Source organism: Anomalospiza imberbis, chromosome 17, assembly GCF_031753505.1.
Source record: "Anomalospiza imberbis isolate Cuckoo-Finch-1a 21T00152 chromosome 17, ASM3175350v1, whole genome shotgun sequence".
Lineage (NCBI taxonomy): Eukaryota > Metazoa > Chordata > Aves > Passeriformes > Viduidae > Anomalospiza > Anomalospiza imberbis.
Genome location: NC_089697.1, coordinates 5,478,841 through 5,501,357, shown reverse-complemented (window position 1 = coordinate 5,501,357; position 22,517 = coordinate 5,478,841). Strand labels below are relative to the sequence as shown.

Below are 22,517 nucleotides of genomic sequence, written 5' to 3'. Positions count from 1 at the left end.
GATCGGGATCGGGATCGAGCGAGGTCGGGGACAACGACCGGGGTCAGGATCGGGATCAAGATCGGGATCGGGATCGAGCGGGGTTGGGGCAGTGGGCGGGGATGGGGATCGAGCGGGATCGGGATCGGGATCGAGCGAGGTCGGGGACAACGACCGGGGTCAGGATCGGGATCAAGATCGGGATCGGGATGGAGGACAACGACCGGGGTCGGGATCGGGATCGACCGGGGTCAGGATCGGGATCGAGGGGGGTCGGGGACAACGACCGGGGTCAGGATCGGGATCAAGATTGGGATTGGGATCGAGGACAACGACCGGGGTCAGGATCGGGATCGAGCGGGGTCGGGGTCGGGGCAGCGGGCGGGGCTCGGGGGCGGCAGCGGGTCCTCCCCCCGCCAGGGGGCGCTCTGGCGCGGCGGCGGCGGCACTTCCGTCGCGGGCGGCGGGCGGGCGATGGCGGCGCAGTTCCGCAGCTACGTGTGGGACCCCGCGCTGATCGTGGCGCAGATGGTGCTGCTGCAGGCGGGGTACTACAGCTCCCTCGGGCTCTGGCTCGCCCTCCTGGGCACCCTGGGCAGCACCGGGCCCTCCCTCCAACAGGTGTTCAGCGACGAGGTGAGGGCGCGCCCCGGGAAGCCGCCGTGGGCACAGGCCCCTGGAGCGGGGGGCATTCGCCGGGGTTCTCCTGGGGGAGACGGAGCCCGCTCCCGTGTGGGCATTGCCGGTGTTAGGGACAGCCCCCTGCCCAGGGAGCACCCCTGTGTGGGCGCAGAGCTCCCCTGCCCCGCGTAGCAGCTCCCCAGTACATAGACCTGCTGTCTGGTGTCGGTGCCCCGGTATGGAGGTGAAGCCGTCCCTCTGAATAGGTGGTAGCCCGCGCTAGAGACAGCACTTCGGTGTACGGTGGGTGTGTGTAGAGACAGGCGCCCTGTACAGGTGGTGCCCCTGTGGAGAGAGAGCACCTCGCTCTGTAGGTGATACCCCCTTATAGAGACCCCCTGTATAGGTATTCCCGGTATAAAGACAGCTCCCCTATCCCCTAGAAATAAGCCCAGTGTGGACGCACGCCCTCCACCCCCAGTTTAGGTGGTTCCCCTCAGCACAGAACCAGACCTTTCCCGTAGGTGCCCCCAGACAGACAGACAGACAGACAGACATGTCCAGCTCCTCCGGTAGATCCTGATCCATGCAGGGCTGTGCCACGCGGGCTGCGATTTGTGCCGCGGGTTCCTACTAATAGTCCCATGTAGATTTTAGGCTTCTCAACCCCGCCGGGGAGGCTCTCCATGATGGCTTTCATCCTCAATGCACTCACCTGGTAAGTCTGCAGCTAGCTGGAGCACCTGCATCTTGTCCTTTCGTACCATTAAGCTGTGAAAGAATTCAGTGTGGTGTACTGCCTCTCTCCAAACATCTCCCAAAATCCCTGTGCCTTCTTAAGCGTGTTTGCCGAGGGCAGTTGGGAACTGCTGACTTGGCTTTCTAGAACCTGGAAAAGTCATTTCACTTCACTGCCTCAGTTTCCCAGCTGGGAATGAGATTTGCTTCTTTGGGAGATTTTACTAAAAGTTAGAATTAATGGATCTCAGCAAACACTGGTCTATAAACACTATTGTATTTTGCCACTGCACAGAGATTACTAGAGGAGATAGTTTATAAATTCCTGCCTGTTCTCTGCACTAAAATCTCATTTTCCTGCCATCATGTAATTAAAAAGCTGTAGCCTGTAAGTCTTGCTGCAGCAACCAGGAGAGAGGTCAGAAACAACCTATTCTTAAAATATTTGAAGAAGTTTTAAACCCACTACATAATCGGCACTGACAACTGCTGATAGCTCTTGCTGCAGCACCTTTTCCATAGGGATGGTGGAGTTCATTAACCTCTTGCCTTTACTCTGCAGCGCTCTGGGCTTGCTGTACTTCATCCGCCGAGGGAAGCAGTGCCTGGATTTCACCGTCACCGTTCACTTCTTCCACCTCCTGGGCTGCTGGGTCTACAACTCACGCTTCCCCTCGACGCTGACGTGGTGGCTGGTGCACATCGTGTGCACGGCGCTGATGGCGGCCATCGGGGAGTACCTGTGCATGAGGATCGAGCTCCGGGAGATCCCCCTCAACTCCGCCCCCAAGTCCAACGTATAGACTGCCTCTGGCAACAACACACTGCGTTTTCTCATTGTTCCCGGCACAATGCATCCAATAATCATCCCTGAAGAAGCACAGCAGGTCTGTTTAGACTTTATGATTTTGGTTTTTTTTTGGGACCTCGGTGACTGCATGAGTGTGAGCGTCTCCTCTGGCATCGGCCGACAGCAGGGGAGGAGCAGATGTTTATTTTGTTAACACAAAGTATTAATATGACTGTACGGAGAGTGTGCCCTTAAACTCTTCACTCATGAGACTGTTAAAAGCCAGGTAGCAAAACTCGGTGCGTGGAGGAGCATTTGGAATTTAACAGTGTGGGAGTGCCCTGAATGGGTAACACAATGGTCAGCTCTTCTTGCTGGAGCTGGCACGGTGAGCAGTGGGGCTGGGAGCTGCTGCTTCCAGTCTGTGACTTCTGTGGGCTTTGCTTGGGAAAGAGTCAAGGAAGTGAATGGATGGGGAAAAAGACAATAGTTGTACTTACCTGAATCACCAGCTGAGACACTAAATAATAACCTGTAATGTTAGATGGGTTTGTTTGCTGTTTCCATGTTTGATACATAGAGGTGACAGACAGCAGTTTGCTGAAGAAATCTTTTGTAATAATAAAAATATAACGTTGCTGTGAGTGTTACGGCTCTCCTGGGAAGCTGAGCACTTCAGGAAATTCCATGAGTGTCTGTATCATGGCAACAGAAGTATGCAGCCAGAGGACACTTGGCTGTGAGGTGCCCACTCTCTGGGGCACATAAAACTTCTACAATAAACATTTCATACCTCTGCTCTGAAAGGAAGGCATCATTGAGTTGTCTTGGGAAGCCAGCTGGCATAACCCCTCTTCAGAGGGAGTTTCAGCAGTCCAGGATCTCCACATGTCCAGCCTGAGCTTGGAGCTGCCCTGGGGAAACCTGCAAAAGTGTCCTGGAGCCATGATGCTCTTCCCCCTTGGATGGGCTTTCCCATCAGGCTTCAGCAGTCCAGCAACAGGTCTTGCCTGGTAGAGGTGATGTGAAATAAAAGACTGTTGTTATTTCTTGAATATTTAGAGGTCCTTCAAGTAAACTTCACCAGGCAGGGTTATCCCCTTACTGCTGAGGGTCCAGAGCTGGGCGATTCCTCCAGATCCAATGGCCCAAGCAAGCAGCCCCACATCCTGCCTGCTTTCCACTGAGGGATGGCCATGTTGTGCAACCCCAAACGAGGGCAAAGCCAGGTCTAGACAGATTTTTCTCCTGTGGAGCAGCTTGCTGCAGTAACTTCCTTTTGTGTGTTAATATTGGTAAGTTTTTTATTTGCATAAATCGTTTGCTAATTCAGTTTGTTGAAAAGTGGTGGGATGATGTGAGACTGATAAACTCTCTGAAGCTGCTCTTTTGAGTTCTGTTGCTGGGCAGCTGAGCTGTCTTTCAATCCCTGCTCTCACACTCAGACACTGTAAATGGGGGCAGGATGACATCCTGCTGCTTTACATGCTCAGCAGGTCTCCAAAGGAGGATTTCTGTCTAAACAAATGTAACCAGCACTTTTTTTCACCAGGAGCCCATCCTGACCAAAGCCCCTGTAAGCAGAGTTTCAAACAGCAGCAGCCTTTCAGAGGCTAGAGTTTACACAAGTGTTTCTCTGGACAGGAGCCAGCCTGGAGGGCCACCCCAAGGTCACTGCCTAAGGCTGCCCCTGCAGCAAGACAGTCCATCCCTTCTCAAAATCTGCTCATTTTTCACGTACAAGGATACTTGTGTTTCTCCCAGTCACCTCAGCCTGGATATAAACTGGTCTCCAGTAGGTGCCAGTATCTCCCTCAGAAAGGAGCAGGGAGTGTGCTGTGCTTGGGATCAGGGTGTGGAGCAGAGGGCAGTGCTGCCTCGGGTGACAAGTACTGGCATGCTGTTAGTCATGTTAAGACTCCTTCAGGGTCATTTTGTCCTCTGCTGCTTCTCGGTGCTATTCTTGAGAAAGAACATCCCAGTCCTGCAGGGACAGGGAAAGCTTGCAGGTTTACTTCAAGGCTTAGTACCACACCAAAGCCTTGTGTGCACTCCTGTGTTCAGGGCTCTTCTTGAGGCAAGCGGGAACTGAAGATTAATTACAGTGAATTTGAGAGCAAGGAGACAAAGCCACGTTCTTCCAGCTGCTCCCAGAGTTGCTGTGGGGCTGTATTAACAGAGCTGCCACCTTTGTTCCCCTGCAAGAACAGAGGTGAAGACTTTGGACTAAAGAATACTTAACCTATTTCTTTTTGAATACACGAGATATGCTGTAACTGCTTCAGCAGCTTCCCTGGGGGGGAAATTTGGAGACAGCTTTGTATCTGGAGAAACTCACAGCAAGGCCTTGAGAAGAATCCTTGACAAATGGGGCTTTAACTCTGAGGCTGCAGGACATCCCAGGAGCTGCACTGCATCAGCATGAAGTGTGCTGCAGGATCAGAAATCTTTCTGAAAGGCTGCTGACTGCCTAGGAGAAATGAATCTGTGTATTACTTTTTTTTTTTTTTTTGGTAAGGACTTCTACTTTAATTGTCCTAGTCATAGAGGAAGTTCTGCTAAAAATGAAATACTGATTGAGGAAACTCATCACTCTCATACTGTGAGACCTAGTTTTCTCTCACATGCTTTCAGTCAGATTTAGAAGCACCTTTGGTTTACAAAAAAAATCTGCTGCTCCCTACCAGAACAGTGGCAGATGGTCTTTGTTTATTAATGAATCTTTGGGGGTTTTTTTTGTGTGCAATAGTTGAGGGATTTGCTTCCAGGGAAGATACGTCCCAAGACTTGTTCTTCTCAGAGACAGTGGCAATGGAAGTCAGCCATTTGCATCCATGGTTTTGCAAAAAGATCTCTTGCCAATCTGATTATTCTACTTTCCTTTCCTCAAGGCTGTTTCAATGTAGAAAATTTTAAGAGAGGAACTGCCAAATTCAAAGAGAAGGCAAGGCTTGTAGGATTTTAGGGGGCTGTGTTTACTTTTCCTAGTGGCATTAAACAGTTGTTCTAAACAAAGAACAGGTACAGAATTTGGAGCCAAAATATTCTAGTCTTGGTTGTACATGACTCTCCCCTGCTTCAGCTTTCCCCAGTCACTAAAGTTAACAGGGGAAGGGGGAACAGGATCAAACAGCAAACAGTGCTGTTGGCATGGAGTACAAAGAAAGAAATGAAGCATCTGAGTGGTTCACTCCAGGTTTTACCATGCTCTGATTTACCCTTTCTCGACTGCTCACCCTAAGGCTTTGTGCCCCAGATGCTGAGTACTGAATACATAAGTAACAACTCGTGCACTGAAGTGCTGTGTGAACACCAGCTGCTCTGCCCTGGCTTATTTCTTGGAATTTGCCCCAGTTTCTTCATTATCTCCTGCTGCTGCTGCAGGAGCAGAGGGTTGAGGGATAGTGAAGGTAAGAGGAAGAACACATGGATGCCACAGGAAAGCAGCATGACCCAACACCACTGTTAGGAAAAAGACCCTTTGCTCTAGAAGCTTGCCCACTGCCTGGAATGCATCTGGTGGGATCTGTGGAGTTAGCAGGGCCCTGGTTTCCCTGCTCACACTGTGAGCACACACCCCATGGCCCTGTGCAGCCAGGCAGGACACAGAGATCCATCAGCATCCTTAAAGCACAGACTGCCTTGGGCTAGCCAATAATATTGTTGTGGTTCTCCAGCATGCTCAGAAATCACTTGCAAACACTTCCAAATACTTCCATGTTTGTACTGAAGCTGCAAAACTGACAACACTCTGAGCCACAAAGGAGACGAGAGGAGACTGTGCTGTTGAGCAAGAGCCGGGACAAATAACTTCTGCCACGCTGTTGGCTCTACAACAAACTTTAATACTCTGGAATTACACACTTCTACCCACAGCTGCTTACACATACCTTGGGGAAAGCTTTAAAGCAGAAGAGTTGCTATAAATCCCTTTTATCTTCCTAGCTTGATACTCCCTCTCCCCCCAAATATTTTTTGCCTCTGTCCATAGAAAAGGGTTTTACACATTACACAGAAGTTACTCAGGAATTCAGATGTGTGCAAGAGAAGTCATGCAACTGTGATTATTGTTCAGCAGGGGTTTTACTATGTCCTCAAAGAAGAAAGGCCAGTCCAGAGCAGTAAGGTCTCCCTTCAGCCTGTGACAGGACAAACACCATCCCCTGTACCTCATGGAGCAGTGGGAAAAATACCCATCTTTTAAGTGCCCAAATCAAAACCCTGGGGAGTTGATGTGGTGGAAAGAGTCAGTAAAATAAACAGGTTTCCTTTCAGTTGCCACAGAAGAGTGCAGAAGTATCCAGCATACATCCTTTTCCCAGAATTTATCATTTCTCCCCAAATCCTGTGCCCTGTATTTACAAGTTCCCAAATCTCCTGACAGCCAGATCTGTGCCTGTGCCTTGAGGCAGAAGTGGGAGCGGAGTTATTCCAAATTACAGAGAAATTTCAACACCCTAGAGATGCTGCCAAGCTCTTCCATGTCTCACAGGTGCAGGATGGAGCCGGGAGTTTCTGAGCTCCACGCGGTGTATTCCTCAAAGGTTTGGAAAATAGATCTGAAAGATGCCACACCACACACTGCCACCACTTTTGTTGGGATACTCACAGAGCTGCAGTTTATAAGTTCAGCCAAGTGACGATGAGGGGGATGCTGAGGATGGAAATGTTGGGAACACGGGTCCAGGCAGAGCTTTGGGCCATGCTGGGGCTGCAGAGGTTGAACAAGCTGCCTTGAAATTTGTTTTTTTGAGACTCCCTTCTCAGCATCTCCCAGACAGCTGCTGCTTCCTTCTGGCATTCCCAGAGCACTGTCAGGGCACAGGTGTGGAATTCATCCCAATACCTGCAGCCAGGGAGACACCACACTGTCAGTCCCTTTGCACTCCCACAGTGCAGGATGCCAGGCAGAGCCTTGCTGCCTTGAGCCTGCCCTCTGAGCAGCAGCAAGCCTCGTGTTTTGTGCAAGTTTCCCAGACTATTCATCCCCTCCATCATCTGCCAGAGCATCTTGGCTAAAACTCCAAATCTCAAAACACTGAAATTATTTATTCCTTTTCCCCCTCCCCTTTTCTCTGGAAGTCAATAAAATCCATTATTTTCCATCAACAAATGTTTCCCTGAGTATCTCACACAGGCTGCAAACAAAGGCCCAGCACATCTCATTCATCACTTTCTCCAAGCAGAGTCAAGGGCAAATGGGAGCACAAAGCACGGAGAAGGACGAGAGCTCCCACAGGCTGTCTCAGCTTTTCCTGAGGTACGGGCAGGGGCAGGAGGAGTTATTCACTGTGTTCTCATTAGAATCATCTCTATTTATCTGCTGGGTATTACTTTCACAAGTAGAAGCTGTTCAGTGGAAAGAGGCCTTTGGAGAGTACCAGAGGGAAAAGACAAAACAGGCCAAGATAACCCATGGTCCTGCAGGAATAAAGCAGGAGCTGCTCTGCTGTCCTGTCCCACATGGGCTGGGGCTGGCACCATGCCCAGCTCCCTGCAAGCTGGAAGACAGGAGTCTAGAGGACAGGAGCAATTGCTCTGACACCTTCCCTGTGTCTGCCAACACACCAGGCACACATGTCACCCGTCAGGAGGGGGATGCAGTCCAGCTGGCTGAGAGGTACACTGTGCACCTGAAAAGGACAGCCCGGTGCTGAGTGCACTGTGCTGGAGATGACACTTTGTGCAGACAGGCAAACCTGAGCACTCTGCTTGCTTAGAGCTGGGGCTTACGTCAGAGCGCCAGCTGTGAGGGAGTTCATTAAACTGAGTCACTGTGGCAGAATAAACGTCCCCAGATAATGAGAAAAGCTGGTGCCAACCCTGGCAACTTCCCGTGCTTGCTCCCAATCTGCAGCAGGCAGCTCTGACAGGTAAGAGTTAAACCTGACCCATGTCTTCAGGCAAGACAAGCTCAGGAAGGTGAAGGAGAATCTTCAGGCTCCAGCCTGGATCTGCTTTCAGCTGGGATGGCAATTCCCAGCATTTCACCCTTCACAGCCCCCACCTGCTCAGGCAGGCAGGCTGCTGACAAGCACCTCGCTGACCGGCTCTGGGGCAGCGCTGCACACTGAACTGAGACACCACCAGCACCCCACAGCAGCCCCTGGCTCCCTGTCCATCCCTCACCCACCCTCCCGGAGAGGGGACCAGCTCCAGAAATGCAAGCAGCAGTGGATAAGGCTGAGCATCAAAGGCAAAGAATTCAGAAATATTTCCTGGCAGGAAGCTGGGACATCATCAGTGTCCTGCCAGGGAAGATCCCAGGACCTGTTCAGTGATGGTCTGTGCCTCTGAGCTGCAGGAAAAACTCAGGTCACACATTTCACATGAGCTTCAGCAAAGGAATCTCTCCTCCAGCAGCCAGCAGCAGCATGGGCTGCGCTGTCCCTTGGGTGTTTTCTAATACCAAGAAGCCTCCTTTAAAAAAAAAACCCAAACAAACCAAAAAGGATAAATTCTGTCCAAACCAGAGCAGTCCCCATTTCAGTCCACCCATAGGCAGGCCCCAGAGAGGCTGGTCATTCTGATCCAGGCTGTCTCCTGGAGAAGGGGGAATACAGAGCAGGTCACAGCCTGCAGGGTGGTTTCCAGCAGTTCAGAAAGCATCACCCCTGGGCACTCAGCCTTCCACCTTGCTCTGCCAGGTTTCCACCTCCCCCAGGCACGTGAGTTTTCCCTTCATTTCTATCTGCATTTCCTTGTAACTCCTGTTCACTCCCCACAACTTACTCTGGAGATGCAAAGCTGCCTCCATTTATCTCTGCAAACATTTTACATCCACCTTGCTGCTTCTCCTCATCTGCTTTTTAACAGACCTTTCCTCAAATCTGCCCATCACAACCCCTCATTGCCCAGCTCTTCTTCAGCTCTGTTAAAGTTAACATCCTCCCAATATCGTCATGTCAGGACACTGCTACAAACTCGGGCAAACCAGGACTGGGACAAATCCAAGCCTGAAGGATGAAGGGTCTAGACAGGGAGGGAGAAAGCTTGTTTTGGGCCACACGTGGTGCCCGGTGCAGGCTGCTCCCGGCAGCGCTGGGCACTGGGGCAGAGCACTGCCGGGAACCTGGGGTCCAGGGGAGATTTTCCTGGGGTGCAGAGCGGGTCGGGTCCCTCCAGCCCCACTCCTCCTGGCTGCAGGCATGCCGGGGCTGATAGGATCAGTGCTGGGGGCTGGAGCTGCTGCCAAGGACCAGGGAAACAAACTCCGGTGGGAGACAAGCAGGAGATGGATGGGTGGGCAGACAGAGAAAAGAAGCTCGCTGTGTCAATCTGAACGCGGAGTGAGGTGTGGAGCACATGTGTGTGTGCAGGCACGACGGGACTCAGGAGGGCAGGAGACTTCAGACAGGGACAATGCCAGAAGCAAGCTGCCCATGCACCGTACTCACCTGCAGACTCGGCGCAGCCCCTGCAGCTCGATGCCCTCCTCCTCCTCGTACGTGGCCATGCTGTCCCCCAGCTTGAGGACGCAGTCCGAGAGGCCGCGGTAAGCGTCGGCGCAGGCGGGTCCCGCTGCCAGCAGCCCGGCCAGGTGCCCTGCCAGCACCGGGGAGCGAAGTGAGCGCCGGCACCTCTGGGGACCCCTCCCCGAGGTGCCTCGGCTGGGCGAGCGGCCCCTTCCACGCAGGACAGCCTCGAGCCCCCGCCGCCCCACGGCTGTGCCCGGCGTTGTCGGGGTCGGCCAGAGCCCGGCGGACACGGAGCGACCCGAGCCCCGTCAGCCCGGGCTGCCATCCCCACACCGGCACCCCCGGCCCGAGGCGGGGGACAGTGGCCGGCGGGGGGACGGCCGGCGGCCCCGGCAGCGGGAGCCGCCGGGGGGAGCCGCGCGGACCCCGCCCGGACGAAGGGAGAGAGGGAGGGAAGAAGGGGACACATCATCGCATCGCCCCCTCCCCGCGGACACCCCAGACACCGCCCGGTCCCCCCGGCCCGACTCCCGCCCGGGCATCCCCTCACCCAGGGCGAGGAGCAGCACGGCCGGGCCCCGCCGCTGCCCCATCCCTCCGCCGGGCTCGGGCTCGGGCTCCAGCCCCGCTCCGCTGCCAGTGCCGCTGCCAGTGCCGCTGCCCGCACCACCGGGGCCGGCAGCGCTCCCCTCCCTCCCGCCTCCGCGGGGAGGGCACCTGTCCCCAGTCGCCGCTAATGAGCGGCTTCGGCCGCGGCTAATTAAAGAGGGGGCTGGGCCAGGCTATCGAGCGTCCAGGGGCACCCCCGGCCCCTCGCCCCGCATCGCATCTCACCGGGACTCTGCCAGCATCCACCGCTGCCCACACTCTGCATCCACCTCCGGGAACCAGCGCCCACGGCACCCCGGTACGAGCACCCTCACCCTAAAGGCCCCCACCCCCTGCCCACCACAGCCTCTGCTGCCCACTCAAGGTGCGACACGAGTCGGGGACATGGGACAGTGCCCGCTGCCAGCAGCAGGATTCCGGGCAGAGCGAACTCTTTGCTTGGCTTGAGTCTCTTGAACAGCACAGGAGAACACAATGAAGGGTGGGAAGCAAAACCCAGAGCATTTGAAAGGTCAAAGGACTAAACATCAGTGCCTACAGCTCCAAAACCTTCTACCCAGACCCTGGCTCAGTAATTCCCAAGGCTGCATGGCCTTTGTGGCATCATTTGGGATTTTGCATGTCTATGGCTCGATCCCAGCTCTTGCTCCAGGAATCCCTTTGGCTCCAGCAGAAAGGGGAATGGAAAGTTTCCTGCCTGCTTTGGTGGCATTGCTGTGAAGACCCCTCTCTTTGCTGGTGACAGCTTTGCTCTTGGGGACGCTGCTTTGCCCCAGCTCATGAACATGACTAGTACCAGGACCCTCATAAGTGGGACCCCTCTGTGCACGGGTACCCTCAGCCCCGGGGCAGCTGTGCCACCACACTCAGACACCTCCAGCCCCAGGAACCGGGAGCAATTGGAAACCACAACTCTGCAAACACTGCATGTACCCAAATCTAATGCAAAAAGAGCTGGGGTGTGAAAACCAAAGACTATTTCTTTATGAAAGATCAACAAACTACAAACGCACTACAAAAAAACCAACGAACTACAGCATTTATTTACAGATGAGTGCCATGTGCTGCAGCTTCATCAGTCCTGGAAGAAAAGCAAGCAGCATGCTCATTTCAGTCAGGCTACTGATGCACATTCCATTTGCCACCAGCCTGGGACACGCAGGGGAGAGCCTGGCCCAGAGGTAACACCACATGCCCACAGCTACCTGCAGGGAAAAGCCAGCCCCAAGGGCTCTTCCCAAGAATCTGCACGATGCCCCAGGACACACAGTCGCTCCATGGCACTAAGAGCAAAGTCTGTGCAGAACAGCTCAGCTGCACATAAAGAAGTGGGATATGATGAAGAGGAAATTCCTCTGGGACAGGCACCCTCTACCTGCTCCTTCTTTGGCCGAGGCTGGTGTCCCGCTGCCTGCACAGCACCTCTCAGCTCTACCTGCTCTTGTGCCAGCAGCTGGCAATCAGGAATGTCTCTATGGCGTGGGGCCCGAGGACATGGGGACATGACCCTCCCGGGGCTTGGCAGGAGCCTCTCCCAGCACCACACAGGCACTGTTAGCACTGGGACAGGGGGTCTTCCCTCGGGAGAGGGCATGGCCAAGGAATCGGCTGGCTCCAGGCATGGAGAGGTGGTGCAAACCCCATCCAGGCTCCCCCCCACCTCGCCTCGCATGCGGAGATTCTCGTTTCTCGGCAGCCACATTCCTCTGAGGGTGTTTATGGCTTTTCTGTCTCCCCGCTGTCCCAGGCTAAAATCGCCCCTTTTAAGGGAGCCACAGGACCACGGGCTGCTGGAGCTTTGCTGGCTGCAGGCTGCTCCCTTGCAATGTATCGCCTCATTTACTGGAAAAGCAGCCTTGCCTTGCCTTGTTTTTTTTATTGACTCCACAATTTTCTGATGGAAAAGCTGCAGCTCACTCCCAGCCCATCCACGCATGCCTCCCAGAGAATAAGATGTATTTTCACCAGCAAGTGATTCACCTGTGCCTGGAACTGGTTTGCCTTTTCCTTAGCTGCCGATTCCTCCCCAGCTCCATCCTCACCCCGCAGCTTCCTGACTCACCTCCCAATCCTCTAATAATCGGGAAAAAAAAAAAAAAACCTGAGCAGGAAGGGCAGGAGGAACAAGTCACCTTACATTTTCTCACAGTGACAGGGGCACTTTGATGCTGCCCGCCCTGGGGTCTTTTGGCAGGAGCTGGACTCCGTGTCATGGAGAGAAGAGGTGACATTCCGACCTGGGCTCGTGACCTGGGCATTTGTGGTAAGGGCGAGGGCTCTTGACACAAGACAGTGCTGTGAGCCTGCACTGGAGGCACAAGGGAGGCAGGGATGCCGCGGCAGCCGAGACAGACCCTGCAGGTTTCTGGCAAGACTTATTCTTAGGGCTCTGTACCAGAGGTGGAGACTCTTCACTGACTCCAGCATCACTTCTGTCCCCTCTCACCTTTTGGCCCGGGGCAGGCACGCTTTGCTACGAGTTAAAAAAAAAAAAAAAAAAAAAAAAATCATTATGTAGAGCTGGCTTGCCTGCAATGGTTTAATTGGAATAAAATGTGTGCCCCGCTGAGCGGCACGGCTTGTGCTGAAGAGCCAGGATGAGTCAGGCTCTGTGCCGATGATATCAGTGCTTTTCCAACGCTCTCCCGGCAAGGCAGGATGAAGGGGCCACGACAGCGAGGGATCTTGGAACGTGTCACTCTGCACGGGCAGCACCCACATGCACCGTCCCCGCAGCGGGATTCGGGATGCAGTGAGCTCTGGGGACCTCGGGGTGCTCCGGAAACTCGTGTGTGCACAAACAGCCTCCACGCCTCGCAGCAGTGCCTGGTGCCAAGAGACACAGACGTGTCACATAGCAGAGACCTGAGCTAATTCCCCGGCCCTGCCTCCTCGCCCCTCCGCTGGCAGGGCCGGCCAGGGCAGGGCAGGGGGGCAGTAGGGACGGTGCTGACAGGCTGATGCTGCCCGGAGGCCACACGGAGCTGTGAACAAGCCAGCGCCAGCAGGTACCCAGCAGAGATTTGGTCATGCAGCTGCTCAGAGACCATAAGCCCCTGCTCGTGCTACACTAGCCTGGTCCCCCCAAACTGCAGTGCTGGCATCCCACACTATGTGCAAACATCAGGCAGGGAGGACTGGGAGTGCTTATGGATAGGGATAAACATTTACGTGGACAAAATTCAAAACCACCGTGAAAGCTGAAGCCAGCCCCAGGGTGCAGGCTCCGGGTACCCAGCACAAAGCCGATTTTCGGCATCAAGAGGTCCCAGGAGACATAGGGGGGACAGCAGAGCAACAGTAGCCAAAATAGAGCTGGGACACAAACAATACTCAGTTATCTTTTGTTATGCAGACAGAGAGAGGAACACAGTGAGAACGTTACAGGCGGGACACGCCACAGACACTGGAAACTCCCTTCCAGTCACAGCAAAGGGCACAGTGGATGTCCCCCATTCTGGCTTGGCACTGACCAGGCTCCGGGCAGAGCTGGCGCTGGGCACGGCGAGGCACTGACTCACCCTGCTGAGACACAGGAAGGAGGCGGCGGCCAAGTCCTTGGCCCTGCCAAGGAGCAGCCCTGATATGCAGGGCTGAACGTGGGAGAAAGCACCCCAGAGTGGGGTCTGCCGGGGATAAGGGTCTCACGAGGCCAGGAGTGAGATGGGGAGGGCCTATCAATACATCATGCTGTCCTCTCTCCCGCGGGAATGCGTGAGCTGCGCATTTTGAGAAGATAAGCAAAGAAAAAGCCAGCATGAATGGTAACTGTTCTTCCTGCCCAGGCAGAGCCCCTGCCTCTCCCGCCTCCCCCTGCCCACCTCCTGCCACGCGGGGCACAGCTCCTGCCGCAGCAGGGCACCTGCAGCCCACCACTGCGAGCACTGATCTCTGCTGGGGCGGCTGTGGTGGGGAGGGACCCTCTGCAGGGACCCTTCTTCGCGGCTAGGGACCCTGCATGGGGACACTCCGTGAGTCCCGGCAACGCAGAGGACCGGGTACCGCGCAAGGGGACCCTGCTCTCCATGGGGACCGGCGACCCTTCACGGGGACCTTCCGGTTCTCCCTGTGCACGGGAGACCCCACCCCCGCCGCAGGACTCCCGGCGGCCCCGGCAGCGGCGGAGCGGGACCCCGGCGGGGCGGCAGGCGGGAGGCGCGGCCGCGGTGCCGCGGTGATGGGCGCGCCGGTACCGCCCCGTGCCGCGCCGAGCGCCGCCCCGCAGCGCGGCTGGGGAGAGCGGCGGCGGCGGGGGGGCCCGCACTGATCCCCGTCCCCCCGCCCGGCCCGGCCCGGTCCGGTCGCAGCAGCCGCATGTCGGGGCCCGGGGCGCAGAGCCGCAGCCGGCGGCTGCCCGGTAAGTGCCATCCCGCGGGCTCGGCGGGATGGGAGAGGGGCACCGCACCGGGCGGGCGGGCAGGGCTCGGGTGCCACATCCCCTCCGTCCTCCCCGCAGCGCCCACCTGATGCCCCTGGCAAAGCGGCTGTGCCCCACTTGCCGCCCCAAGAGCCTCCAGTCCCGGTCGCCCCCGAGCCCCTCGCTGCACCAACCTGCTGCCGGCCTCGCTGCTTTAGGGCAGGGGCTGCGCGGGGAGCTCCGTGCCTGGGACGGGGATGCTCGGAGAGCGGGGGGATTTGAGGGACACCCGCTTGGGAAGTGGCAGAGCTCGGGAACCTGTTGGGTGACGGGCTTGTTTTGGAGTGGCATCGGCAGCCCTCAGAGCCCCGTGGCTCCCGGAAGGAGCGGATCCCCCCGTACCCGCAGGGCTGAGGATGCTGGGCAGAGCAAACTCCGTGGCGAGCGGCGGGGCGAGCGGCAGCCGGGGGAGCGGGGCTCGTAGAAGGGCAGCCTGCCAGGCACCGTGCCCGGGTCGTGCCTGCCGTGCCTCGGGCACCGCGCTGCTCCGTTCTCATGCTTCTCCTCGCATGAAAGGAAGCAGGGCCCCGCAAATAGCAGGGTCTTATGACACAGCCTCTGCCGGGGAAGAGCTCCGAGCGGGCAGGGAAGGATATTTTTAGTGCTGAGACGCAGGGGATTTGGAGATCGCTCGGAGGAGTGCAGGCGATGAAACCACGGCACACACAGGGGTTAGGAGGTGCCGTGTCCTCTCTCCATTTCTCCCCGCTCCTGCTTTTCCCAGCAAGCAGCCCTGCCAAAACCACTGCCTCCCTCGCACTCGCCCGGTGCATTTCCTCTCATCAGGACTATGGTTATTTTTTGCTGTGCTGCTGCAACACGAGGTCAGTCGTGCCGATGGAGAACTGTGCAGGGCATTAACACTCAGGCAGCCGGCGTCTGAGCATCCCATCTCTGCATGGCCTGACCCTTTTGTGATTGTCTGGGCATTCCCAGCTCTCCTCTCCAGCCGCTTCTCCCAAGGCTGAAGGAGCTGAAAGCCCTTGGGAGTTATCCTTGTTCTGCAGGGGTTGTGCTGGGGCAGGGTGACAGGGAAAGGCTTGCCATCTCTGCACAGCCTCCCAGAAGATGCTGAGGCAGTTGAGCAGCTGCACTGTCCCCCACCTACCTCCTTGCAAACCTGGTGGGGAGAAGGTGCATTCTGGCAAGTTGGGGGCAGTGGGGCATACCGGACTTCTCTGGAGGAGCAGAGTCGGGGGTTTGGTCTCCAGGAAGGCTCAGGGAGAAGGGCAAAAGCCAGCTTACTCCAGCCCTTTCATTCATCACAGAACTGACCCTTGTTTGGAGCAACCTCCCACTTAAACTCTGCTCACTTTGCCAGCACCTGCTGCTCCTTTCCACAGCCCATATTACTTTTCAGGACCTTCTTTAAATCCCTCGAAATCTCTGCAAGATATTGAAGAGCTGTGGCCTCAAGAAAAGGCCATTCCCATCCTCTCTTGGCCTTGTGCCTTCACTAACAATCCTTCTCCCAACCCAAACACACCCCTCCTATTTACCGGCACAGAGGGGGTGTGCCAGGATCCCAATGGCCATGAGGGATGAAAAACACATTCCCTCCCAGAGCAAAGGCAGCTGGGTCTGAGTACACCCTGAGCTGGTACTCCCAGCACCCTCCAGCCCTGTCTGGCCCCTGCCCCATCCAAACTGCATCCCAGGAGCTGCTCCTCTCCCAAGCTTGCTTTGGCGAAGGTGTGGATGGGAGTGCTGACAGAGCTTTACATCCCAAGTCTCCCACGCCTTTCCCCACCACAGCGTGGCCACAAGCCCACACAACGCGAGGGGTGGTGGCTCCTTGATGTGCCCTGGCAGGGCAGAAGGACCACTGGGGCCATCGTACTCGCCCACAGCCACCCTGTGGCCATCTGCCTAGCAGCAGGTGAGGAGGAAATCCCTGCCTGCCCTTCCTGCGGGGAATCCTGCCCTGTCCTGCCCGCCCAAACTCTGCAGGAGTGCTTGGCCCCAGGTCCTGTCCAAGCAGCGCTGGCGAATAAGCCGTGAGAGCCGGAAGGATCTGAAGGCAGCGGGGCGCTCGGAGCCGCCGCAGCCGCGCTGGGCGGTTCAGCCAGCGGGGCAGAGCCTGGCTCTGAATGCTGATCAGCCTCCAGCCCCTTGGCTGAGCGGGCTGTAGTAATAACCATGACAATAGTAATAAAAGCCAGGCCACCAGCAGGTACCGACAGATCCCCCACGGTGCACAGGGGCCGCATTGTGTGTGCTAACGTGTCCCGCGGTGGGAACATGCCAGCGGGATGAGACAATCCCCGCGACTGACAGCCACGGAGTGTGACCGGCCGTCACATGGGAAGGGCCGCGGCAGGGAACGCCGCGCTCCTTTATTTCCCCGGCGAGGCTTGCCGAGGGGCAGCCACACTGGCAGGGCTGTTCGTTCCTCCTGGGCCCGGAAGAGCCGTGCGAGGGGGGAAGGCTCCATCCCCGACTCTCACCGCGGTCACGGGTCAGGCAGGGCCAAGCACAGCCCCAGCTGCTGTCTCCCGCTGCCGGCGTTCCTTACATAATGGGATCTCAGTGCTCGTGCCCAACTCCCCGAGCAGAGCTCGAAAACAAGTTCATAAACAGGTCCTGCTAATTTCTCCCTCAAGAGAAACCCTGGCGCCCACAGGAATGCTGCCACCAGCAGCCGTCATCGCTCTCCCCAAGCACACTTACTCCCAGTATCGGTCACGTGCTGGGCAGAGAGTTAACAGCCCAGATCAGCCATATTCATGGCACTCAGAACAGAAACCAAGAGCATTCTGGTTTACTGTGTATTTGCGCTGCAGAAGGATTTAGACACTGGTCCTTACCTCCACACTGAGGGCCCTTTGGCAGGACATCCCGTGGAGAGCTGGTCTGTCACCCTGAATCCCAGAGCCAGCGCAGCCTCTGCCCTGAGCCCAGCCTCCCTACAGCTGGAGCCCGATGGGCTCTCCTCGGTGAGGTGAATTGCGGCAGTTTGCCATGGATTCAGCACAGCTGGGCTGGGGAGCACAGCCCTGCCTGGGACAGCCAGCTGCTGAAGAAAAACACCTCCATAATCAGTGCCTTGATCACCCCCTCGTTGGCCCTGGCTTCATTCTGTTCTGCAGATAGCACAGGGAGGCCAGAGGTTTTTGCTGTACCCCAGCGGCACCAGGCTGCAGGGCTTTCCCAGGAGGAAAGGTTCACTGGCACCACCATCCTGGGCCCTGCACTGAGCCTCGGCGCAGAGCAGGCACCAGTGCTTTGGTCAGACATACCAAGGCAACGACCCCTTCAGGCAGCCTGGATTGCTGCCCCAGGCATTGCAGGAAGACGCTGAGCAGCCAGAAGAGGACCAGAGAGTGAGTGGTGAGTCGCCCTGAGTCACGGTACATCCCCACGTGGTGCTGCCAGCACAGCCCAGCCCGCAGGGGCAGGCACCTGCAGATGATGGGGTTTCACTGAAGGATGCCCCAGAAACAGAATGCAGAGAAGCCCTGGAAGAGCTCTCAGGAAGATGTGACATTGATCTCCATGACATCTCACCAGGCTCAGCACCTTTCTTCTACATGGTTCCTGTGCTGCTCCATGCTACTGTCCTTGCCCCTGTTCCTGCCAGACAGGGTGGGGATGCTGCTCCCTCTGTTCCCTCCTCCTCAGCCTGGAGGAGCAGAGGGTTTGGGTTTGTGCTCAGGCAGAGCACAGGATGTTTGTTTGGTTTCCTTGGTTATTACACCGCCTGCTCCAATAATCACATTTTCCTCATGCTGGTTGGGCCAAGTGCAGCAGAAAGGAAATGTGGAATGGTTGAGGTCAAACACCAGCCTGGGAACAGCTGGGGCCACCAGCCACAGCCTCTCTGTGCCACTTGGATCCTTGCTATTTTGGGTACCCAGCCCAAAAGGAAGTTACCAAGACCAGGAATGCAGCAACAAGCTCCTTCAACAACAGCCCAAGGGCTCCCATCACTCCCTCCCGTGAGCTGGGGACACAAGCACCGGCAGTGAACTGCTTGAGGAATTACAGGAATGAAAATGTTTGTGCAGGCAGAAGCCAAGCTGGCTGTGAGCGGGGATGTGAGCAGGAGCCTGGAGCGTGGGTGCAGCTGCATTTATAGTGACGGTGGTGGCGGGGGTGTGCACAGGCAGGGCTGTGCACGGGTAGGGGTGACAGGGTGCCAGTTCCTTTCATTCCTTATACATCCTTCAGCCCAGAAAGCCTGGAGCACTAAGGCCAGCTCTTGACCCTGGGAGTTCCCCTGCTCGTTAGCATTCACCAACACCCTCTGTTTGGTAGCAGGGAAACTGAAACTTGAAAGTGTGCAAACCGTGGCTGATCTCACACCAGCTTCCCTTCCCCCTTGATAATTCTCTTCTGTTGTGAGCACAGCTCCCCATTCCTGGCTGCCCTGCACCTCAGGGGAGGGATCTGAGGCTCCAGCACAGCAAGTGCTGGTGACGCTGCTGTTCTGGTGTGTAACATCTATCCACGGTGACTAAATCAATGTGTGCTGGTAAAGCAGAGCAGAAGGGAACCACCAACCATGCAGCACAGCCATGCAGTGTGAGCTGGGACAGTCCTGCCTGCTCCAACTCTCCTCACCTTTTCTCCTCAGCTGACATGGAGCAGGCCCAGAGGAACCTGGATGCAGAGCAAATGCAGCAGCAGCAGCTGAAACTGCGGGACCGGCAGAAGTTCTTTGAGGAGGTTTTCCAGCATGATGTGGATTTCTTCTTCCCAATGTCTCACCTGCAGATAGAGCACCGGAGACGTACGTGCTGTGGGCACCAGCATGGGGCTGGGGGTGTTTCAGGGGACAGTGATACACGGGGTGGAGATTGGTGGGACATCCCCAGTCTAAACAGGACATGCACGTCCTGAGCCAAGACGGGACCACAGTGGCTGTGTGTGGGTGTGCTGTGGATTACTCACAACCCTTGACTGAAGGCACATGGGTACCCAGGCTGGTGCCCTGTAGAGTCTGGCTGCATTTTGGAGCAGGGACAAGGACTGCAGTGTCACAGCAGGGGCTTCAAGGGGATTGTTTTAAGGAAACATGATTTTCCTGGGACCTCTTACCAGCAAGTAGAATTCAGTTCCTTGTGGCAAGATTGGTCTCCCACCTCAGGGTCCTGCCTGCACAGAGCTGATGGTGCCCTTTGCCTGGCTCTATCACTCACCTTTTCACTGGCCTCTGTCTCTGCAGCCCCCTTAGGCAGCATTTCCTCCATGGAGGTGAACGTGGACATGCTGGAGCAGATGGATGTGCTGGACCTGTCAGACCAGGACACTGTGGATGTGTTTCTGGGCTGTGGGACAGAGGAGAGCAGCATTTCTGGGTCTCTGCCAGGTATGTGCAGTCCCAAGCCCTTTGTGGGCCAGGCTGGAAGCCCTTCCTGCCCCCAATGCCCACACTGACTCATTCCTCAGCCCCAGCCACCCTGTGGGCAGATCCATGCCCACCCAAAGGCAGACATTGGTGCCGGGTCTGTGAAGTTGGAGGAACCTCATACTGGGCTGTTCCACATCAGTATGCACCTCCACAGCCCAGACATACAGACCCCTGTAAATTCCTTGTGCTGCAGAAGACAGAAGAGCCCAGGCACTTTCCAAAGTCTGTGAGTCCAATTCCCTTGTCCTGAAGCTTCTCTGGAGCAGCCAGTGCCTTGTCACAACTCCCAAGGTCCCCTCCATGCTGCAGAGCTCATTGTGCTGAGCAGGAAGGCTGCAGAACCTCTCCACCTCCCAGCCAGACCCCAGGGAGCTGGGCCGGGGTCTGCAGGAAAAGCAAGGGGTGCCAGCACATTCCTCCCCACTCACACACTGTAGTGAGGTCAAACCAAGTGTCTCCTCGCCTGCTGCAGCCAACAGCCTCACACAGCATGGCTCTGAGCCGTGTTTCAGGCAAGATGGAAGAGGCTCCACTGCCAAAAACGGGGAAGGAATGTGCAGCAACTGCCCTGAGCCAAGCCGGGGGTGTGAGGTGGGGAATGACTGCAGCAGCCACATGGGGAGCAGTCAGGAGTGCACAGCCCACTGAGGAGTGAGTCTTGGAGGGGCTATCCAGGAAGCTCAGGCAGCAATAAACCTCCAAAAGCCTTTTTCGTTCTCATACTGCTCTCTCCTCCAGGGGCAGATGCTAGCCAGTGCCCAGAGGAGATCACCCTGCAAGTGCCCAAGGCAGCTGAGAGCAAGTCCCGCATTTCCTCCACGTCCTCTGCCTCCACGGATTTGAACAGCCTGGACACCAGCGAGGAGGGGGCCGAGACTCCCGTGGTGCAGTCGGATGAGGAGGACCTGCAGGAGGACAGTCCTAAAGAGCAGGTGGTGAGAAGCTAGCAGGCAGCTCTGCCCTGCTCCCTGCCTCCTCTGTACGGACTCACCAGCCCAGAAAGAAAGCTGCTGGTGCCCAGCAAACCCCATCCTGGACTGCTGCCCTGCCAGAGGGCAGAGATGGTTTTCCCCCCCTCTCCCTCCACGTGTTCTCCTGGCAGCTAAAAGAGAAGGAAAGGGGTGTTGTAAGCTCCCAAAATTAACTCTTCAGGCTTTGCTGCTAACACTCCCTGCTTCAACCCCCCACCCCTCAACATGCTAAGCATTCCACAGCCCCACCACCTCCAGAAAGCCATCCCTTAGAACCCAGTTCCCCCTGCCCTACAGACAAAGGTTCTGTCCAGACAAGCACTTAACGATGGCACAGAGAGAAATAACACTGATCTAACCAAGCAGCAGGTGTGTGTGTCATTGGGGGAAAACAGCCTGGGGGATGAGGGCTCAGAGGGGATTGCAGGATGGAGAGCAGTGCAAAGCCAGTGTGCTCGCTGTGCCTCCTGTTGCACAGCCCAGGGATGGCTCCTGTGCCCAGGGCAGGAACAGACAGCACAGGCCTTGGCAGAGAAGGGCTGTTGGTACATCAGGGCACGATGGGGAGCGACTTGGGCTCTGCAGAGAGAGCCAGCACAGACACAGCTGGCCTGAGCAGGGCTGGGGTGCTCGTGACCTGGAACCGCCAGCCGTGAGCACAGTGGGGACCTCCCACGCAAATGGGCTGAGCAGAGAACAGCAGCAGCTGCTCCCCCAGTGCTGCACTCACCAACATGAGGCCACTTTACAGCCCACAGTGCTTGGTCCCTGCAGGCCAGGCCAAGAGGAGTTGGGCACAAAGCTGGCCACAGGCCCCTTGCCACCACCAGTGGCTACAGGCCAGGAAAGCGCCGTCCCTGCCCCTGCATCTGCACAGCTGTGGTCACCATGGGGAGGGAGCCTGGGAGATAAGCAACAGAAGCCAGGGAATGCTCCTCATCCTGCCTGCTTCCCAGGGGGTGTTGAGACATTACTGCAGTGTTCCTGTGTCAACCAACACTGTGTGGGACCAGCTGGAGTGCCCCGTATCCAAGTGCAGCATGAATGTGTTGCATGCGCTGCCTTAAGCTGGGAAATTGATCAAGAAAAAAGGGCCAGGCTTCATGACTTTTCAGGTTGTAGCACAGGGACTTCCCTACCTAGGTATAGGGTACTTAACAGCTCTGGATGGATGTTTTTACCTTTAATTTGGCTGATCACTTCCAAAATGCATCTAAACCTTTATTACCTACCAGTATCCTGTTGCAAGGAGTTGCCCAGTGTAAAAAAAACCCAACAAAACCAACAATATTATGTAAATATGACCTTTTTTTTTTTTTCTGGGCATGCTGACTTTCTGGTTTTATGTGATGTCACTAATTAGCAAGAGGAGAAAAAAAGAGATATAAAGTAACTTCTTATTCTTCACAAATACTGAATCACATTGTCAGTTCCAAGTTAACGTTGCATGAGGACCTTAGATCTCAGCAAGTGGGTAATCAACAAGGTATAGCAGCTGGTAAGTGGCAACCACACGTTGCTATAATTTCTATGCTTATTTCCTACTGGAGCAAATCATCACCACACTCAAATGGTCACCGGGAGAACAGGAGATGCCGCGAGCTCCATCGGACCGTCACCG

General features: G+C 56.1%; 3 protein-coding genes across 4 annotated transcripts; 2 read left to right on the top strand and 1 right to left on the bottom strand.

The window, feature by feature from the left end:
• Positions 1–401: 401 nt before the first annotated feature.
• SYS1 (SYS1 golgi trafficking protein) lies at positions 402–2,934 on the top strand. The gene is made up of 3 exons (XM_068207549.1): positions 402–615; positions 1,251–1,318; positions 1,901–2,934. Exons 1-3 carry the CDS (start codon positions 454–456, stop codon positions 2,139–2,141), a joined length of 471 nt encoding a protein of 156 aa, XP_068063650.1. The 5' UTR covers positions 402–453; the 3' UTR covers positions 2,142–2,934.
• Positions 2,935–4,648: 1,714 nt separating this feature from the next.
• Positions 4,649–10,352, bottom strand: LOC137484028 (neuritin-like). Its single transcript, XM_068207550.1, has 3 exons — positions 10,097–10,352; positions 9,526–9,673; positions 4,649–6,974 (listed from the first exon to the last, which is right to left on the bottom strand). Exons 1-3 carry the CDS (start codon positions 10,137–10,139, stop codon positions 6,749–6,751), a joined length of 417 nt encoding a protein of 138 aa, XP_068063651.1. The 5' UTR covers positions 10,140–10,352; the 3' UTR covers positions 4,649–6,748.
• A 3,433-nt stretch (positions 10,353–13,785) lies between these two features.
• DBNDD2 (dysbindin domain containing 2) lies at positions 13,786–21,258 on the top strand. 2 transcript variants are annotated; one of them, XM_068207548.1, is made up of 4 exons: positions 13,786–13,919; positions 19,149–19,304; positions 19,740–19,883; positions 20,664–21,258. In XM_068207548.1, the coding sequence occupies exons 1-4, from the start codon at positions 13,913–13,915 to the stop codon at positions 20,870–20,872; spliced, it is 516 nt and encodes a 171-aa protein (XP_068063649.1). In that variant the 5' UTR covers positions 13,786–13,912; the 3' UTR covers positions 20,873–21,258. The 2 variants fall into 2 exon arrangements, with proteins under 2 accessions (XP_068063649.1, XP_068063647.1); XM_068207546.1 differs by lacking the exon at positions 13,786–13,919 and adding an exon at positions 14,284–14,512.
• Positions 21,259–22,517: the final 1,259 nt, after the last annotated feature.

Bases quoted from the DNA above. Each gene is read 5' to 3' on its own strand.
- DBNDD2 (XM_068207546.1), top strand. From the start codon at position 14,470: ATGTCGGGGCCCGGGGCGCAGAGCCGCAGCCGGCGGCTGCCCG. The intron at 14,513-19,148 runs GTAAGTGCCATC...TTTTCTCCTCAG, and splicing joins CCGCAGCCGGCGGCTGCCCG to CTGACATGGAGCAGGCCCAG. The intron at 19,884-20,663 runs GTATGTGCAGTC...TCTCTCCTCCAG, and splicing joins CATTTCTGGGTCTCTGCCAG to GGGCAGATGCTAGCCAGTGC.
- LOC137484028 (XM_068207550.1), bottom strand. From the start codon at position 10,139: ATGGGGCAGCGGCGGGGCCCGGCCGTGCTGCTCCTCGCCCTGG. The intron at 9,674-10,096 runs GTGAGGGGATGC...CGGTGCTGGCAG, and splicing joins CGTGCTGCTCCTCGCCCTGG to GGCACCTGGCCGGGCTGCTG. The intron at 6,975-9,525 runs GTGAGTACGGTG...CCCTGGCTGCAG, and splicing joins GGGCTGCGCCGAGTCTGCAG to GTATTGGGATGAATTCCACA.
- SYS1 (XM_068207549.1), top strand. From the start codon at position 454: ATGGCGGCGCAGTTCCGCAGCTACGTGTGGGACCCCGCGCTGATCGTG. The intron at 616-1,250 runs GTGAGGGCGCGC...AGTCCCATGTAG, and splicing joins AACAGGTGTTCAGCGACGAG to ATTTTAGGCTTCTCAACCCC. The intron at 1,319-1,900 runs GTAAGTCTGCAG...TTTACTCTGCAG, and splicing joins ATCCTCAATGCACTCACCTG to CGCTCTGGGCTTGCTGTACT.